We start from the raw sequence: 17,293 nt of genomic DNA on the forward strand, positions 1-17,293 counted from the left end.
TCCCTCTGGAATCACATCATGGGCAGATGCGGCTGCTGCTGGCCGTGGGCCCCGTTCTCTTCCCTGAGGTGGCGGCCTCTAACCTGGCAAGTGTTCTTGTGTCTCTCCAGTGCGAGGATGATGGGCAGACGTTCTTCAGCCTAGATGACGGGAACACCAAATTCTCTGACCTGATCCAGCTGGTTGACTTTTACCAGCTGAACAAAGGAGTCCTGCCTTGCAAACTCAAGCACCACTGCATCCGAGTGGCCTTATGACCGCAGATGTCCTCTCGGCTGAAGATTGGAGGAAGTGAACACTGGACTGAAGAAGCGGTCTGTGCATTGGTTAAGAACACACATTGATTCTGCACCTGGGGACCCAAAGCGAGATGGGTTCGTTCAGTGCCAGCCAACCAAGATTGACTAGTTTGTTGGACTTAAACGACGATTTGCTGCTGTGAACCCAGCAGGGTCGCCTCCCTCTGCGTCGGCCAAATTGGGGAGGGCTTGGAAGATCCAGCGGAAATTTGAAAATAAACTGGAATGATCATTTTGGCTTGGGCCGCTTAGGAGCAAGAACCAGAGAGAAATGATTGGAAATGAACTCTTGCCCTGGAATAATCTTGACAATTAAAACTGATATGTTTACTTTTTTTGTATTGATCACTTTTTTGCACTCCTTCTTTGTTTTCAATATTGTATTCAGCCTATGGTAGGAGGGGGATGTGGCGTTTCAACTCATATAATACAGAAAGAGTTTCGAACGGGCAGACTTCAAACTGAGTATGGGTCCCCAAATGTTCCCAGAGGGTCCTCCGCACCCTCTGCCAAATACCACGGTGTGGATTCAGCTCCCAAATGACAAACCCAGCCCTTCCCAGTATACTTGAAAAGCTTTTCTGTTAAAATAAAAGGTGTCACTGTGGTAGGCATTTGGCATGTTTTGTGGACTCAGTCAAGCAACCACAGTCTGTTAATCATTTCTCTATGCTCAGATGTCAGATCCTCTTGTTATTAGCGTGTCTTGTTCTGCACAGTGCAGGAGACTTTATTCCTTTGGAAAATTCACTGTTCCACAAACAGCAGGCTGAATGGCCTCGCCTCTAGACTGACGTGGGCCAGCCTCCTTGAGACACACCTGGCACCCGTCATCGGCCAGCGGTGGATGCTGCATAATCCACCTGGGTACTTTCAGCCTTGCGTTTCCACGGCCTTCAGCCTGTTCTAGAACGATCACTGCCTTACCCCTGCTGCTGCAGTGGTGTGAGTCGTTTCACGGCTGATGTCCCTCGGGGGATTAAAGGATCTAAAGAGAGAATGGCACCTGGTTGGCTTCGTGCTGTGTCTCGTGGGTTTCCATGGTGATAAAGACAAGGAAACGCTGCAGAGGTCACAGGCACAGGGTGATATTTAAAGATCTTTGCTTGCAGCCCTCCGTCCTGCTGAGAACCCCCATAAGCCAGTGAACGCAGAGCCCCTAGAGGCTCCTCTGCTGGCTTAGGGTGCAGAGTACCTCACGGTGGTTGTGGACATGGAAGAGTTTTGTCAACACAACACTTCCTCCCTGCTCCGGGAGATGAGTCAGACGGTGGCTTGAGTTGTCACTTGGTCCCCTCCGCCCCTCGGGTGGCCCCCTTTGCCATGTCCCCTTAGCTTAGTGATCAGGTGTGAGAGTGGCCATTTCCTTACCTTTGATCCCTGCAAAGCAGAAAGGACTCCCTTGACAAGGAACAGACTACCGTGGTGAGCAGAACGATTTCCTTTTTCAAGACAATACCCGCCTGGCTTCTCTGAATCTGTGCTAGCCACGATATTGCCCCAACTCCGCTCCCACTGAAGTGCTCCCTAAGGAACAGCATTTCTCTGCTCGTCAGTCAACCCCCATAGCCTAGAGCAGTGTCACGAGCTTCAGTAAGGCCAATCAGCTGGAAGTCAGTGTACCATATAGTAACACTGTATTTCAGTTTACAGACCACACTCTAGCTGTTTTCCATAAAAGGTATACAAATAAAGAATTTTTTAGCAAAACATGTTTTTAACCATCAATGCTCAATTGCATTTTCTTCCTTTCGCAGCCAGTCAGTCTTTCGAACTATTGACAGTGAGATAATTCTCGTGTTCACACCTGGCGGCAGGCTTCACTATAGGGACGGACATTGCAGTTACACCGCGATTCCTTTCTCTTCACTGGCTCGAGGTAAACACTTTCCAAGGAAAAACAACTCTAGGATTTCTTTTTTCTGTGTACGTAGACCAGTCCCATCAGTGTATAATCTCTCTCTTTCACGCCTCTCTCCAATAGACAGCTTGTATTTGCAGTATTTCGTATTTATAAATGCGCGTTTATTTAAAAGGAGAACAAAAGCTTGACTCTGATTCACAGTTTTGTATGTAGCTGGTTTGACGTAGTCTTTTGTATTTTCCCTGCCGAAGTGAATTGTTGGAGAATGTAAACCGCCTCCGTGCGGCAGCAGACTTCCTAAGGCCCCAGCTCGCTAGCCTCGTGCTGGGCGGCTGGGAATTCCACCTGAGAACAAGTCCCGCAAACCGGGGACGGAAGGACATTTGACTTTTATTTTTGTATTTAATTGACATGAATGTAAAGGGGACAGCTCAGGGTTGTTTTGGAGCCTGTTGACTTTGTATCTCTGCCTGTGATTTTCTTTTCTAAATGAAACTCCATGTAGCAACCGGGATGAAGTTGAGAAGGAAAACGCCAAATGCTTTGGTTATTAGAGTTTAATAGGTAAGCTCTGTTACACTAGGTGTTAGAGTTCCAGAATGTTCTTTTGTTTGCTAAACCTTGAAGAAACATGTGCCTCAGCCTAGATGTTTTGTCTTCTCTTTTCTGCACTTAATACCTGACAGTATGACCGATCTCTGCGCCTTTCCGGGGGCGGGCCAGCTGGCGGTAGATTTGTGATGTCACAGTGCAAACTGCAGCGACTGTAAATCGGCCTGGCGTGTATAAACGTTTTCAGGGAATGCAGAAGGTATTAATGAAGAGACAAAACCTTTATTCCATGTGCTTTGCTTCATTCTGTACATAGCTCTTTGGCTCGTGAACCTAATTGTAAACTTTCAGGTATTTTTGTACAAATAAGGGACTGATGTTCTGTTTCTTGTAATTAGAAATAAACATTAATACAGTGTTCTTCATTTTCTATTGCTGGTGATGTCTGTTTCTATATTTTAAAACACTGGCCAATCACGAGGTCAGGAGTTCAAGACCAGCCTGACCAACATGGCGAAACCCCATCTCTACTAAATATAAAAATTAGCCGGGCGTGGTGGTGTGTACCTATAATCCCAGCTACTCAGGAGGCTGAGATAGGATAATCACTTGAACTCGGGAGGCAGAGGTTGCAGTGAGCCAAGATTGCACCATTGCAGTCCAGCCTGGGCAACAGAGCAAGACTCCTATCAAAAAAAAACAAAAAACAAACGAAAAAAAACACTGGCCTGTCATCCATTGAAAACCTTTTGAAATGACTTAGAATATTAAAAACACACTTCTTACCACTAGCTAGAGACTACCACAAGGACTCCATAGCTGTTTGGGACGTGTCACACACAAGCTTGCCCAGCCCTGGTGAGACACCAGACTCTTGGCTGCTTAGTGCTCCAAGGTGGTGGCAAGACATTCTCAGCCGACCTCTCCTCCCCCTTAAAAATCACAGACCTCAGAAGGTTTCAGAAACCGTCAGATACCCACACAGGCTTAAGAAAGACCTTAAGAAACTCACATTCACCCTTGAGCCCAATTGGTGTTTTTTCCACTGCAGCGCGACAATTAAAATGTCAAGAGCCTAGGTTTTCTAAGCAGGCAAACAACTGACAGAGTAAGAATAGATGCCCATGATTGTTGCTTCTCCGGCCCTCGCCTAGGAGGATCTTGGCTGACCTACTGACGTGACATTTGGGCCAGACTTGCCATCTCTCGCCTCCTCCCTGTCACACCCTGGTCAGCTGAAGGGCGTGTGCATGTTGTCGCCAGCTAGCCTGGTCTACCAGCAGGAGGGCCCCCATGCTGTGTGGACTCTCCTGTCATTTGTTTTCAGAATCTGAATTCTCAGTTTCTGGAAGCCCACCCTCAGCTTCAACAGACAAGGAGAGCCCAGGGCAGGTGGGGACCCACCGGGCCAACCGCAGGTGTTGATCGTAACACCAAAGAAGCTTGTAGGCACAGCCACACAGAGCCAGCCGATGGCCTCCCAAGAGCACACCCGTGGTACAACACGAGAATGCATCTCACTGCCTCCAGCACATTCTTCGTCGGTTTTCACAGCATATTTTGAGTGATTAGTAAAATTATAAAAAGGGATTTTGTTTAATGATAAAAGCCTTAGCTTCTTAAGTGTAAAAAGGTAAAATATTCAACATCTTCCAATTGTAGAATGGTAAAGGCAGCATTGCCCCTTTACATTTTGGAAGTTATACAACCTTAAGGGCAGGAAACAAAGATGAAAAATCTGTCTTTGACAAAATTGGGCTTCATCTGCCAGCCCCAGTGACCATCCACAAGATGAACTGCTTGGGAGGCCTGCAAAGATCAAGCAAGGGCCACGTGACAGGGTGTCCATGGCTGCTGGCCTCAGCACAGCTAGCAAAGGGCACTTCAGGATGAGTAGTGCCCCTCGGGGAACTCGGGGTCCTCTGGAAACAAGGAGAAAGACACTGGGGTTGGTGGCAATTGGTGTCATTTTTTGTTTTTTAGGACATGGTGGGCGCTTCTGAGCTGTAGCTACAGCAAAGTCTCATTTGATTTCTGGAAATGTTTTGTGAATTGCAGCTAAATACATTTTTCGTTCTTTTTGATTTTTCTTTTTAGTTTGTTTCTTATTGAGGTAAAATATACATACATAATTTACCATCTTTACATTTTAAGTGTACAGTCCTTACAAATGTTTCCGCTTCCTCCCCTGCCCCACTCCACTTCCCAGCCTCTGGTAGCGTCTACTCTCTATCTTCTTGAGATCCACTTTTTTAGCTCCCACAGAGGAGTGAGAACATGCAAAGTTTGTCTTTCTGTGCTTGGTGTATTTCACTTCAAATGGTGTCTCCATTTCCGTCCATGTTGCTACATCTTTGCAAAAAAGATGGCAATTGTGTGTTTGCTCCCTTTTGTCAACCTCTCCTAGCATTTGCGTTTTCTCCGGCCCTGCAGCTCTCTTGGCGTTTGAATTTGAGTTGCTGTCTTGGTCCTGTCCTCCTCCGTATCCGTGATGGTGTTTCAGTAGGGTCTGTTCTCCATGCTGTTTCCATTCGCCCTTCCCTGCTAGGCTGGCTTCACTTTTCTCTGACGTTTCTCTTCAGAGCTCTGCCAGCTTTCTTTATCTAGTGCCTGAGCTCTTATAGCTCTGCTTTGACCTTTGGTGATGTGATTATGAAAGACCTCAAGAAACTCACATGCTTTCTTGTTTTTTGTTTTGTTCTTTTAAGTTCACGACATTGTGTTTGGTTGCAATTTTAATCTACTCACGGCTATGTTTTTCTACAGAATGTTCTTTGCTACCATTTTTTTTTTCTATTATTTTCTTTTGTCTTGGGGTATCTACACAGAAGATCAGTGCTGGTTCTTTAAAGAAGATGAGCTCTTCTTGGACTAGCCAATAGACAGGAAGTTTGGGTAGGGAAGTCCACAAGGGCTATGTTGGATGCTACCAGGACAAAAAAAAAAGTAAACAAACCCTTATGTCCAAAGCCTGAGTATGAGAGTTTCAAGAACTTTACAACATAAGCCATTAAGACTGCCAACCAACTCACTCCTCTCACTTCCTGTGGTCATACCACCTTCACGTCCAGCCCTTCCACCACTTCCAGGTGAAACTCCGGAAATAACAGCTGGTAAATTTATAATAGAACCACATTTTCTCATTGGTCGTCACTGTATACTCACATGTAGGCACACAGATCCACTCTGCTATAACTGTATACTCACACCTGGGCACACGGATCCACTCTGCCATAGCTGTATACTCACACCTGGGTACACAGGTCCACTCTGCTGTAGCTATATACTGACACGTGGGTACACAGGTCCACTCTGCTGTAGCTGTATACTCACACGTGGACACAGATTCACTCTACTGTAGCTATATACTCACAGGTAGATATAGATCCACTCTGCTGTAGCTGTATACTCACAGTGGACACAGATCCACTCTGCTATAACTGTATACTCACACCTGGGTAAACAGATCCATTCTGCTGTAGCTGTATACTCACACGTGGACACACAGATCCACTCTGCTGTAGCTGTATACTCACACGTGGACACGGATCCACTCTCCTGTAGCTGTATACTCACACGGGACACGGATCCACTCTCCTGTAGCTGTGTGTTCACATGTGGGCACAGATCCACTCTGCTGTAGCTGTATACTCACAGGTAGACATAGATCCACTCTGCTGTAGCTGTATACTCACAGTGGACACAGATCCACTCTGCTGTAGCTGTATACTCACAGGTAGACATAGATCCACTCTGCTGTAGCTGTATACTCACAGTGGACACAGATCCACTCTGCTATAACTATATACTCACACGTGGACATAGATCCACTCTGCTGTAGCTGTATACTCACACGTGGACACGGATCCACTCTCCTGTAGCTGTATACTCACACATGGACACGGATCCACTCTCCTGTAGCTGTATACTCACATAGGACACGGATCCACTCTCCTGTAGCTGTGTATTCACACGTGGGCATGGATCCACTCTGCTGCAGCTGTATACTCACACGTAGACATAGATCCACTCTGCTGTAGCTGTATACTCACACCTGGGTATACAGATCCACTCTCCTGTAGCTGTATACTCACATAGGACACAGATCCACTCTCCTGTAGCTGTATACTCACACGTGGACACACAGATCCACTCTGCTGTAGCTGTATACTCACACGTGGACACGGATCCACTCTGCTGTAGCTGTATACTCACACGTGGTCACAGATCCACTCTGCTGTAGCTGTATACTCACGCCTGGTTACACAGATCCACTCTGCTGTAGCTGTATACTCACATGTGAACACAGATCCAGTCTGCTGTAGCTGTATACTCACACGTGGACACGGATCCACTCTGCTGTAGCTGTATACTCACACGTGGTCACAGATCCACTCTGCTGTAGCTGTATACTCACAGGTAGACATAGATCCACTCTGCTGTAGCTGTATACTCACAGTGGACACAGATCCACTCTGCTATAACTATATACTCACACGTGGACATAGATCCACTCTGCTGTAGCTGTATACTCACACGTGGACACGGATCCACTCTCCTGTAGCTGTATACTCACACATGGACACGGATCCACTCTCCTGTAGCTGTATACTCACATAGGACACGGATCCACTCTCCTGTAGCTGTGTATTCACACGTGGGCATGGATCCACTCTGCTGCAGCTGTATACTCACACGTAGACATAGATCCACTCTGCTGTAGCTGTATACTCACACCTGGGTATACAGATCCACTCTCCTGTAGCTGTATACTCACATAGGACACAGATCCACTCTCCTGTAGCTGTATACTCACACGTGGACACGGATCCACTCTGCTGTAGCTGTATACTCACACGTGGTCACAGATCCACTCTGCTGTAGCTGTATACTCACGCCTGGTTACACAGATCCACTCTGCTGTAGCTGTATACTCACATGTGAACACAGATCCAGTCTGCTGTAGCTGTATACTCACACGTGGACACGGATCCACTCTGCTGTAGCTGTATACTCACACGTGGTCACAGATCCACTCTGCTGTAGCTGTATACTCACGCCTGGTTACACAGATCCACTCTGCTGTAGCTGTATACTCACATGTGAACACAGATCCAGTCTGCTGTAGCTGTATACTCACACGTGGACACGGATCCACTCTGCTGTAGCTGTATACTCACGCCTGGTTACACAGATCCACTCTGCTGTAGCTGTATACTCACACGTGAACACAGATCCAGTCTGCTGTAGCTGTATACTTATGGATGTGCACGCAGATCCTGTGAGAGCTGTGGCAGAGATCTCTATTGGGAGCACAGAAGTGAACCTGAGTCCCATGGGAGATTGGTCTGGAAGGTGTGTGTGAATGAATGTGAGGGTCATGTGACCTCAGGCAGGAAGAGATTATGCAGCCTACATAGGTGTGTTCTGTCCAACATAATACTAGTCACACGAGACTATTTAAACTTTAATTTTAATTATAAAGTAAAATGAGAAGTGTAGTCCTTGGTTGCACCAGCCCACATTTCTAGTTCTCAGTAGCCACACGTGGCTGGTGGCTACTGTGTTGGAGAGTGCTGATCTAGAACAGGTCCATCATCGGGGGAAGTTCTGTCAGAGAATTCTGGCTTAGGTGAGCAGCCATGAGAGCCTAAATTAGAGAAGTGGTAATGGATGGTTGGAATGAGGAGGGGGTTATGTGAGAATCGGTCTTTGTGTCTGGAGGATGCTCTGAATTGGTGGAGCCCAACTCCAGATTCCAGGCTGAGGGTCCCTCCACTTGAGTGGCACCTCTGTCTCATCCACAGATAAGACAAACTCACCTCACAACCAGTGAGCAACTACCCACTTCTGCTTGCTTTCCAATTGTAACTGAATGCCCACGGCTTCGTGTCATAAATGTGTACTGTATACAAAACTCAAATGTGTCTGCGTAGCCTCCACCTCCACAACCTCCCTAGGAAAATGATGCATCCCAACTGGGTATCACCCTACTCAATAAGCAAATGTCCTGCAGTGAGCCAGAGGTAGAAGGTGTCTATTTCCCAAGTTAGTCACCATTACTGTGAGCATACTGTCATTTGAGCATCTCCCTGGAAAGCGGAGTACAGTTCTATTGTTTAAGTATAAAGTGTGAAATGTAAGCAACAAGTTCATCTGGTGCTTGTCTGAAGACACAGCCACCTTTTTCTTAGTTCTTGCAGGACTAATAATTGTCCGTGCAGGACTTCTCAAGAGACAGACCGTTTTGTCCTAGGTGATGACGCTTAAAACAGGGATCATTCTTCATATTCAGTGCTGGTTTTATAGCTGAGCCTGCTGTAAGATGTGTACCGTATACAAAACTCAAATGTGTCTCAGGCTGTACCAAACCTGCTTTTCTGGCTCTTTCTCTCAAAAATGAGTGCCTTCAATACGATCAGTGCAGACACATTCCTGGCCTCAGGCCCAGAGGTTCTGATTCAGTAGGTTGAGCAAGGGACAGAATGGTGCCTTTGTAGCAGGCCTCCCCTGTGATTCCATGCCTCCCCCACTGGGAAAGGGAATTCTAGCAGATGCCAAGGAGTCAGGCATGTGGCTTCCTCTGCCACACGATAGCAGCGTGACTTGGGGAATCCTCAACACAGCTGGAACAGGATGCCACTGGGTCACAGCAACAGACTCAGATCTGCCCGCTTATCAGTCACCTGGAGGACTGTGCAAACCCACAGATCTCTGGGCCTTCCTAAGTACTGCGGAGTAAAAACCTTTGACTTGGCAATTAAAGTGCTTGCTCACATAGCACCACAGGTGAATGAGATCATCTCCAGCTTCCTATGAGCTCTAGTAACTTATGATTTATGAATTTCCTTTATCGTCATCCCTCCACAAACCATCAGAAACTTTTAGCTTCTAAATGTAGTGGTGTTGGTAGTGTGGACGGAAAGGCTGACAATTAAATTCTAAAGTGCCCAAAGCTGCCCTCAGGGGATGTGCCAGTGAACTCAGAGTGGGCACCGCTGGAAAAGGCCTGTGGAGGACTCAGGCCCCAGGCAGGACACGGGCAGCTTGCAGCTCAGCACTACCCACTGGCAGGTTCCGTTTGTCCCCAGGGTGCTGTAGACGATGCCCAGGGCTGGAGGCAGTGCAGCCCCTGTCGTCTCAGTCTTACTCCCTGCTTGAGGCCCACCAGCTACCTGCTGCTCACCAAAGGGAAAGGAAGCGAGTCGATGTGGCGTGTCCAGGTTTACACGGCTGTTTCATACCAAAGCCAGGCCAGCACCTGGTCTCCCACGGGCCTGGCTGGGTTTCTCCCAGTACCCTCCATCCTCTCTCCTTGCAGCTAGGTCTGTGCTGAATGATCCTTTGCAGAACTTAATAACATGACTTAATAATTCAAAGTCACGTTAAACCTATGGCCAGGTAACAGCAAAGGGACTGTGTGTCGCCACCTCTCCCTCTTGCCAACCTAGACACCCCTGGCAGGACATCCTCCAGCTCTGCCTCCTGACTCCACTCACCCCTCTGCTCATTTGCAAAATGAGGCTGCTAATACCAACTCTGTCCATCTCCCAGGCCAGGAGCAAGCAAGAGAATAGGTGTGAAGTCCAGCTGTAATGTGTCACAGCCTGGTTACAGGAAGGTTGATTCAAATTAATTTTAAAAGTAATGAGTGGATCACTTTGTCTTTGATCAGTAATCCAAGTGACTGAAGGAAGCGCTGGGACAGTGAGTCTCCAGACTGGGGACTCCGGTGTCATGGTGCACCAGGCTGTCCCCCTGAAAAGCTGAGTCCTTGTCACTCACTGGCTAGAAGGCCTATAAGAAATGGAAGCAGGAAATTCACAGAAGAGAAACTACACATGGCTATGGAACATTTCAATGTAATTGTTTAAATTACATGGAAAATATAGGCATAGCTAGTTGTCCACTAGTTGCCTTGTCTAGCTTTTTGTCGTCATTGATTAATCCTCACTTTCAGATTTCACAAATCTTGACCCACTTTATTTTTACAGAACGAGATCATCTCTTGATAGAGGCCTTTGCAGTATGATCACAACACGCAGTAAGAAATGCATTCTGGATTATGACCCAGTACACATATACACGTACATAATTGAAAGGCTCAGAAAGCGATATTTTCATCATTAGGTGCAATGTCTCCTGTTTTCTATTTTATTCTATTCTATTGTATTTTTTTTTAATGCTGGTCATGAGACCTGCAAAACTGATTCCATGACCCACCAATAGTCTGAGGCCAATGATTTGAGATCTTTGAGAGAAAAACAAAGTTGGAGGACTGACACTGCCCGACTTAAAGACTTACTACAGCCAGATGCAGTGGTTCATGCCTGTAATCCCAGCACTTCGGGAGGCTGAGGCAGGTGGATCACTTGAGGTAAGGAGTTCAAGACTAGCCTGGCCAACATGGTGAAACCCCATCTCTACTAAAAATACAAAAATTAGCCAGGCATGGTGGTACATGCCTGTAATCTCAGCAAGTCGGGAGGCTGAGGCACAAGAATTGCTTGAACCCGGGAGGTGGAGGTTGCAGTGCACTGAGATAGCATCACTACACTACAGCCTGGGCAACAGAGCAAGACTCTGTCTCAAATAAATAAGTAAATTAATAAGTAAATGAATAAAAGATTTACTACAAAGCTACAGTAGTTAAGAAAGTGCTATTGGCAAAAGAGTAGACAAATAGATGAATGGAACAGAATAGAGAGCTCAGAAATAGACCCACACAAATATAGTAAAATGGTCTTTGACAAAGGAGTAAAGGCAATACAATGAAGAAAGGATAGGCTCTTCAACATGGTTGTGGAATAAATGGACATCCACGTGCAAAAAAAAGAAGTGAATCTAGATCTAGACCTTTACTCAAAATGGATCATAGACTTAAAGGTAACATGCAAAACTATAAAACTCCTAGAGGATGACACAAGAAAAAATCTAGGTGACCTTTGGTTTGATGATGACCTTTTAGATAAATCACCAGTTTCCTCCATTAAATGCAACCTATGGAGGAAAACGGCTGATAAATTGGACTTCATTAAAATAAAAAACTTCTGCTCTGGAACAAAAGAAAACAGATTTGATATACTCACCAGCTCCTAAACAAATTGGCTTTTCCAGGAAAACTCAGTTCCCCTGACACTGCTGTCTGTGGGCTTGGCCAGAGTGTGGGCATCTCAGTAGAGCTCCTCTTTCTTCACCTGTGGCCTCAGCAAAGCCCCCAACACCCACCTTGCTCTGGCACACAGTCATCTCAGCAGGAAGCCCTGTCTGTTCTGCTCCCAGTGCACTCAGGTGCTCCGTGAATGTCTTTCACAGTCACGTCTACACCTGCTGTCTCCCTCCTGCAACATGCATGCTGCGACTGACCGCAGGCCACTCTGGCATCATGAGAGGTGGCCATTGCTGCTCCTGGGGAAGAGCAGAGTCACCCTCTTCCAGGAGCAGCCTTGGCTGCAACCCTTGCTGCCTTCCCCTGCCCTGGGGCATTACAAGGTCGCACAAGGTCAGTCGTTCTCAACCAGGAACAATTTTGCCACCAGGAAACATGCAATGTCTGGAGACATTCTTGGTTGTCACAACTAGGGACTACTGGCACCTAATGAGTAAAAGCCGGATGCTGCTAAACATTCTATAATGCACAGGACAGCTCCCATCACAGAGACTTATCCAGCCTTAATGTAATAGTGCTGGGATGGTTAATGTTATGTGTTGACTGAAGTGGGCTAAGGGATGCCCAGAGGGCCAGTAAAGCAGGATTTCTGGGTGTGTCCATGAAGGTGTTTCTGGAAGAGATTGGCATTGGAATCTCCAGAGTCCGCACCAGTGTGGGCTGGTAACATCCAGTTTGTTGAGGGCCAGAATGGAATGAAAAGGTGGATGAAGGGCAAATTCTTTCTCTTCTTGAGCTGGGACACCCGTCTTCTCCTGCTCTTGGGTCTTCAAACTCAGACTGAATTACACCACCAGCTTTTCTAGTTCTCCGGCTCATACACGGAAGACTGTGGGACTTCCCAGCCTCCATAATCACATGAGCCAGTTTCCACAATAAGTCTCTTCTTATATTCCTATATCCATATCCTATTGTTTCCAGTTTTCTGGAGAACCCTGACTGATAAAGTACTGTGGTTGGGAAACCCTGCCCTAGATTTCTTTCTTTGGTCCTCGAAGCCTCACCTCAATCCCCATAAATCCCACACCTGCAAGAAGAAAGAAAATGTGAAAAGAGTCCCTTCTGGGAATGGATGCTGATTCCTATGTAGATTCCTCTATTGAGAGATAACTGTTGGTCAGTAGTTGGACACTACTAGTTCTCTTTTTTGAGGATTTCAAAACTGTGGTCTCTCTTCTCTATGGATAATTTTTTTCCAGTCCTATTGCTTCAAATATCATGTAAACACTTGCAACCCATAACTTGATTTCCTGTCTGGGCCTCTTTTCTGAGGTATACTGAACATCTCAAATCACATGATATGTAGATATCTGAAACTTGATTCCCAAACTGAATCCTTGGTGTCCTTCATCTCCCCACAGCCAGTACTGGTCCACCCTAGTCTTCTTCCTCTCAGTCCATGACCATCACCCCTTGCCCACTGGCTTCATCACTGGCTCGTCTCTCCACCTCCTTGACTCCTCCCCTTCCCCAGCAACCTCCTAACATGCACGCACACACACACACATATAGGGAATATTACCACGCTTCTTCATCTCAAGTCCCTTTCTTCCCCCAGCCCATCTCCCAGAATGAATTCACTTGAATTCACTCCTGGTTTGCAGGAAAGTACAGAAATCCAAGGAATGTGGTGGGACTTGGTGGTCCAACTTAAAGGTCTAACCCTTTCACCTTTATCTCCCTCTGATCCATTTTCTACCCCAGAACCAGAGTGCTCTTAAACCATAAGTAAGCTAAGGTTACCATTTTCTAGAAACACTTCAATGCCTTCCGTTACAGTTGGGGGGATTCAAATTATGTAACGTGGCTTGCAAGACTCCCCCTGCCCCACTTTGAATGGTCCTTAGGGGTTGGCCTTCTGTCAGGGCCTGGGAGATGCTGAGCATGATCCTCAGTGCCTTTGCAGAGGCTGTTCCTTGTTCGGAGCCCTTCCCTCACTCTTCCCCTTACCAAGGACCATCACTTCTTCGGGTCTCAGCACCTGTGAGACTCCAGGCTGGAGCATTTGGATGTGTGTCACTGGAGGGCTGACTTACCATTCTTTCTCTTTTCCCTCTTTCCTCCAATGGCTCCTGTGGAGGTTTGGAGACTCCTCAGTGTCACTCTTCTTCTCTCTCCGGTTCCAGTCTAACAATATGAACCCTAGGTGCCCCGCCCTAGCCTGTTCCAGTTCCTCAGGATAGAGCAAGGAGAGCTCTTCCCTGCATCTAGCCTGTGACAAATGCCTCTGGTGACAGCCCTCTCCGCCTTGTTTCCAGTCCTTTAATGAGCTGCCCACAGTCAGCCTCACTTTCACTCTGCTCTTCACACCCACCGAGCCCCACGCTTGGAGCCGCTGGGGGTCTGCCAGAAAGGCCAGGTCCTAAGATCCCTGCAGGCTGTGCCTGCTCAACTTCTCAATGTGGCTTTCTCAGCCCTGCTTTGTGCTCTCATAAAATTCTATCGACTTTGGGCCTTTTTAGAAATTTGTCCAAATTCCACTCAGAGCATTGTTTCATGCATCTCAGCTATGATTTTGATGGGTTTGGGTAAGGAAGGTGAGTTCCTGGGTTCTGCTGATATCTGAACCTGGAAATCTTACCCATATTGCTGAGTGCCGCACCGGGAAGTGCAGGCTTACTTTGGTGCTGCCTTCAGGGGCAAGAGACTGTGTGCAATGCAGGCATCACCTGGTGCAGGGCTGGAACATATCAGATGACTTACTGGGCTCCAAAGCTGAAATCAGGGTTGCTTAGTAAAAGGTGGGATGTATGTAGAATCGCATAAGAAAGATCCAAGTTTCCAGGATTTGGAATGAAACAGTCTCTTCAGAATGTGCTCTCAGGATTCCCAGAGGAGAGCTATTTCTCAAGATTTCCTTGACCTTTGTCACCAGCAGGAATTAATGTTTAACTGGAACATGAGGCTGGAAATACAAGAAGAGGGAAACATGTGGCTTAGAGTTTCCAGAAGAGTGACTGCCTCAGCGCCGAGCGCCTCAGCGGCTTCTCTACGTGCTCTTCAGTCCCCGAAGTTGGAGAATCCCATCAAGGACAGTAGCCCTGTAAGGAATTCGAATTTCCAGTGTGTAAGTCCCTGGTTTTATACCTACTCAGATTGTAGTGGGAAAACAGCAACATGTACCTTGACTCTCTGGCCCCACGTTACTGAACATTTGCTTAAAGGTGAACTCGCTTGAGGGATCTTGTGCGGTGCTTTCTCTTCTGCTGCAGGCTGGCAGGGGCGTTTGTTCTGTGGGGGCTGTGCACTTGGTGGCTCTCCATGCACACAGTCACTCCAGTGACACATGTTTAATAGGGACTGGGAATGATTTCATGACTGTGGCTCAGTAGCAAACGCAGGCCAGCTGTGTTTCTATTTTTAACATGTACCGCCAAGGGTGGTGTTGATATTTTATTCCACCGAGCCTCTGTTTCTTCTGTAAATGAGGATTTTCTTAGTATCGACCTTGTGAGGATTAAATCCCATAATTTTATGGAGGTGATTAGTAAACGTGAACTCTGCCCTTACCTTTATAACATCCGAGGCTCCGTGAGGGCTCTCTCCTTTCGATGTATGGTGTAGTCTACTTAGAGGTCAATTTGGTGTCTACCTATGCAGGGTGATTTGAGGAGAATTAGAAGATCTTTCCCACCATTTTCCCACCAAAAATGCTGAGTACAATTCCCATCTGAAAACATATGTGGATAGGAATTTCTATTGGGAGAATTGTTTGGTTATCAACTTCAATGAGTCGAAGTTCTCCTGGTTTTAACTCTGTTGTTGGAAGTATGTAAGAAACAAAGCTTAATCGATGGAAATCGTTGCTGTCCATCATGCGTGAGTTAAAACCGTTACTTCTGAGTGGTCAGTTTGCACTGGGCTCTGTCTAGAAGAAGGTTCACCTTCTTCACCTCCAGTCACATCCCCATTTCACAAGTGAGCAAACAGCCAGAGGAGGGGAGGAGGATGGCATAAGATCTTGCAGCTGGCAGAGACAAAATGCGAATGTAGCCCGTTTGCACTTGGTGCTCTTGGGCAGCCAAGCAATCCAGTGTGTGGGTCCAGGGTGACAAGTGCCGCTCCCGTGGCTGGGTAAGTCCCTCCAGCATTCAGTCTTGCTCTCTGTGCTTATCTGGATGCGGTGCAGGATGAAGATGACCCTATAGAACTCTACCCTGGAAGTCCTCACAAAGTGGATACGTGACATTTTTCAAACCAGGGACATGTTGGTGCTGCTTAACATTTAAATCATAATTTTCACACTCTTAAAAATTACTAAATAAGTTTGAAGAGACACAGCCATCTGCCTACAGTGCCACCCCTGAGCTTCACGCCACCCTGGTCTCCAAGACAAGGGAGAGGCTCAGGAATACTGAATGCAGGTACGACTGTGGAAGAAGAACCAAGTTTTCACATTTTAACAAGGTCAGTTGAGGCCGGGCGCGGTGGCTCACGCCTGTATTCCCAGCACTTTGGGAGGCTGAGGCGGGCAGATCACAAGGTCAGGAGATCGAGACCATCCTGGCTAACCCGGTGAAACCCCATCTCTACTAAAAAAAATACAAAAAAGTTAGCCAGGTGTGGTGGCGGGCGCCTGCAGTCCTAGCTACTCCTCAGGCTGAGGCAGGAGAATGGCGTGAACCCAGGAGGCGGAGCTTGCAGTGAACCGAGATCATGCCACTGCACTCCAGCCTGGGCAACAGAGCGAGATTCCGTCTCAAAAAAACAAAAAAAACAAAAACCCAAGGTCAATTGAGTAATCAACTGAATAAATAAATTAATTATTATATAGAATGAGGGCTGGATGTTATGACTCACACCTGTATTGCCAGCATTTTGGCAAGGTCAATTGAGTAATCAACTTGATAAATAAATTAATGATTATATAAAATGAGGGCTGGGTGCTGTGACTCACACCTGTAATGCCAGCATTTGGGGAGGCTAAGGTGGGTAGATCACTTGTGCTCAGGAGTTTGAGACCAGCCTGGGCAACATGGTGAGACCTCATCTCCACTAAAAATATAAAAACTAGCCAGGTGTGGTGGTGTGCACCTGTAGTCCCAGCTACTTAGGAGGCTGAGGCAGGAGAATCGCTTGAGCATGGGAGGCGGAGGTTGCGGTGAGCCGAGATCGAGTCATTGCACTTAAGCCTGGGTGACAGAGTGAGACCCTGTCTCAAGAAATAATAATAATAATAAAATAAAATTATGAAAGTTTTACTCTGCCAAGAATCTATTACAGTTTTCTTTTTCCCAGGAACACTGGTCTGACTTTATTATTATTATTATTATTTTTTTATTATACTTTAAGTTCTAGGGTACATGTGCACAACGTGCAGGTTTGTTACATATGTATACATGTGCCATGTTGGTGTGCTGCACCCATCAACTCGTCAGCACCCATCAACTCGTCATTTACATCAGTTGT

At 46.7% G+C, this 17,293-nt stretch overlaps 2 protein-coding genes and 1 long non-coding RNA gene across 55 annotated transcripts in view; 2 read left to right on the forward strand and 1 right to left on the reverse strand.

The window, feature by feature from the left end:
• The window catches only part of GRB10 (growth factor receptor bound protein 10), a 203,807-nt gene extending 200,662 nt beyond the window's left edge, over positions 1 to 3,145 (forward strand). For all 51 annotated transcript variants that reach the window (XM_077994595.1, XM_077994613.1, XM_015133490.3 and 48 more), the window contains 1 exon segment: positions 111 to 3,145. In XM_077994595.1, the coding sequence (XP_077850721.1) occupies positions 111 to 257 (147 nt within the window). In that variant the 3' untranslated portion in view covers positions 258 to 3,145.
• A 7,537-nt stretch (positions 3,146 to 10,682) lies between these two features.
• LOC144339844 (uncharacterized) lies at positions 10,683 to 14,157 on the reverse strand. Its single transcript, XR_013415352.1, has 2 exons — positions 13,921 to 14,157; positions 10,683 to 12,911 (listed from the first exon to the last, which is right to left on the reverse strand). It is a non-coding gene; the product is annotated as an uncharacterized LOC144339844 (long non-coding RNA).
• Positions 14,158 to 14,785: 628 nt separating this feature from the next.
• The window catches only part of DDC (dopa decarboxylase), a 106,273-nt gene continuing 103,765 nt past the window's right edge, over positions 14,786 to 17,293 (forward strand). The window contains exon 1 of one of the 3 annotated variants that reach the window (XM_015133491.3): positions 14,786 to 14,951. The gene's annotated coding sequence lies outside the window, so the exon portion shown is untranslated. The remainder of the gene's footprint in view (positions 14,952 to 17,293) is intronic. The other 2 variants (XM_015133493.3, XR_013415349.1) reach the window with 2 other exon arrangements.

The sequence above is a fragment of the Macaca mulatta genome, chromosome 3 (assembly GCF_049350105.2).
Source record: "Macaca mulatta isolate MMU2019108-1 chromosome 3, T2T-MMU8v2.0, whole genome shotgun sequence".
Classification (NCBI taxonomy): domain Eukaryota; kingdom Metazoa; phylum Chordata; class Mammalia; order Primates; family Cercopithecidae; genus Macaca; species Macaca mulatta.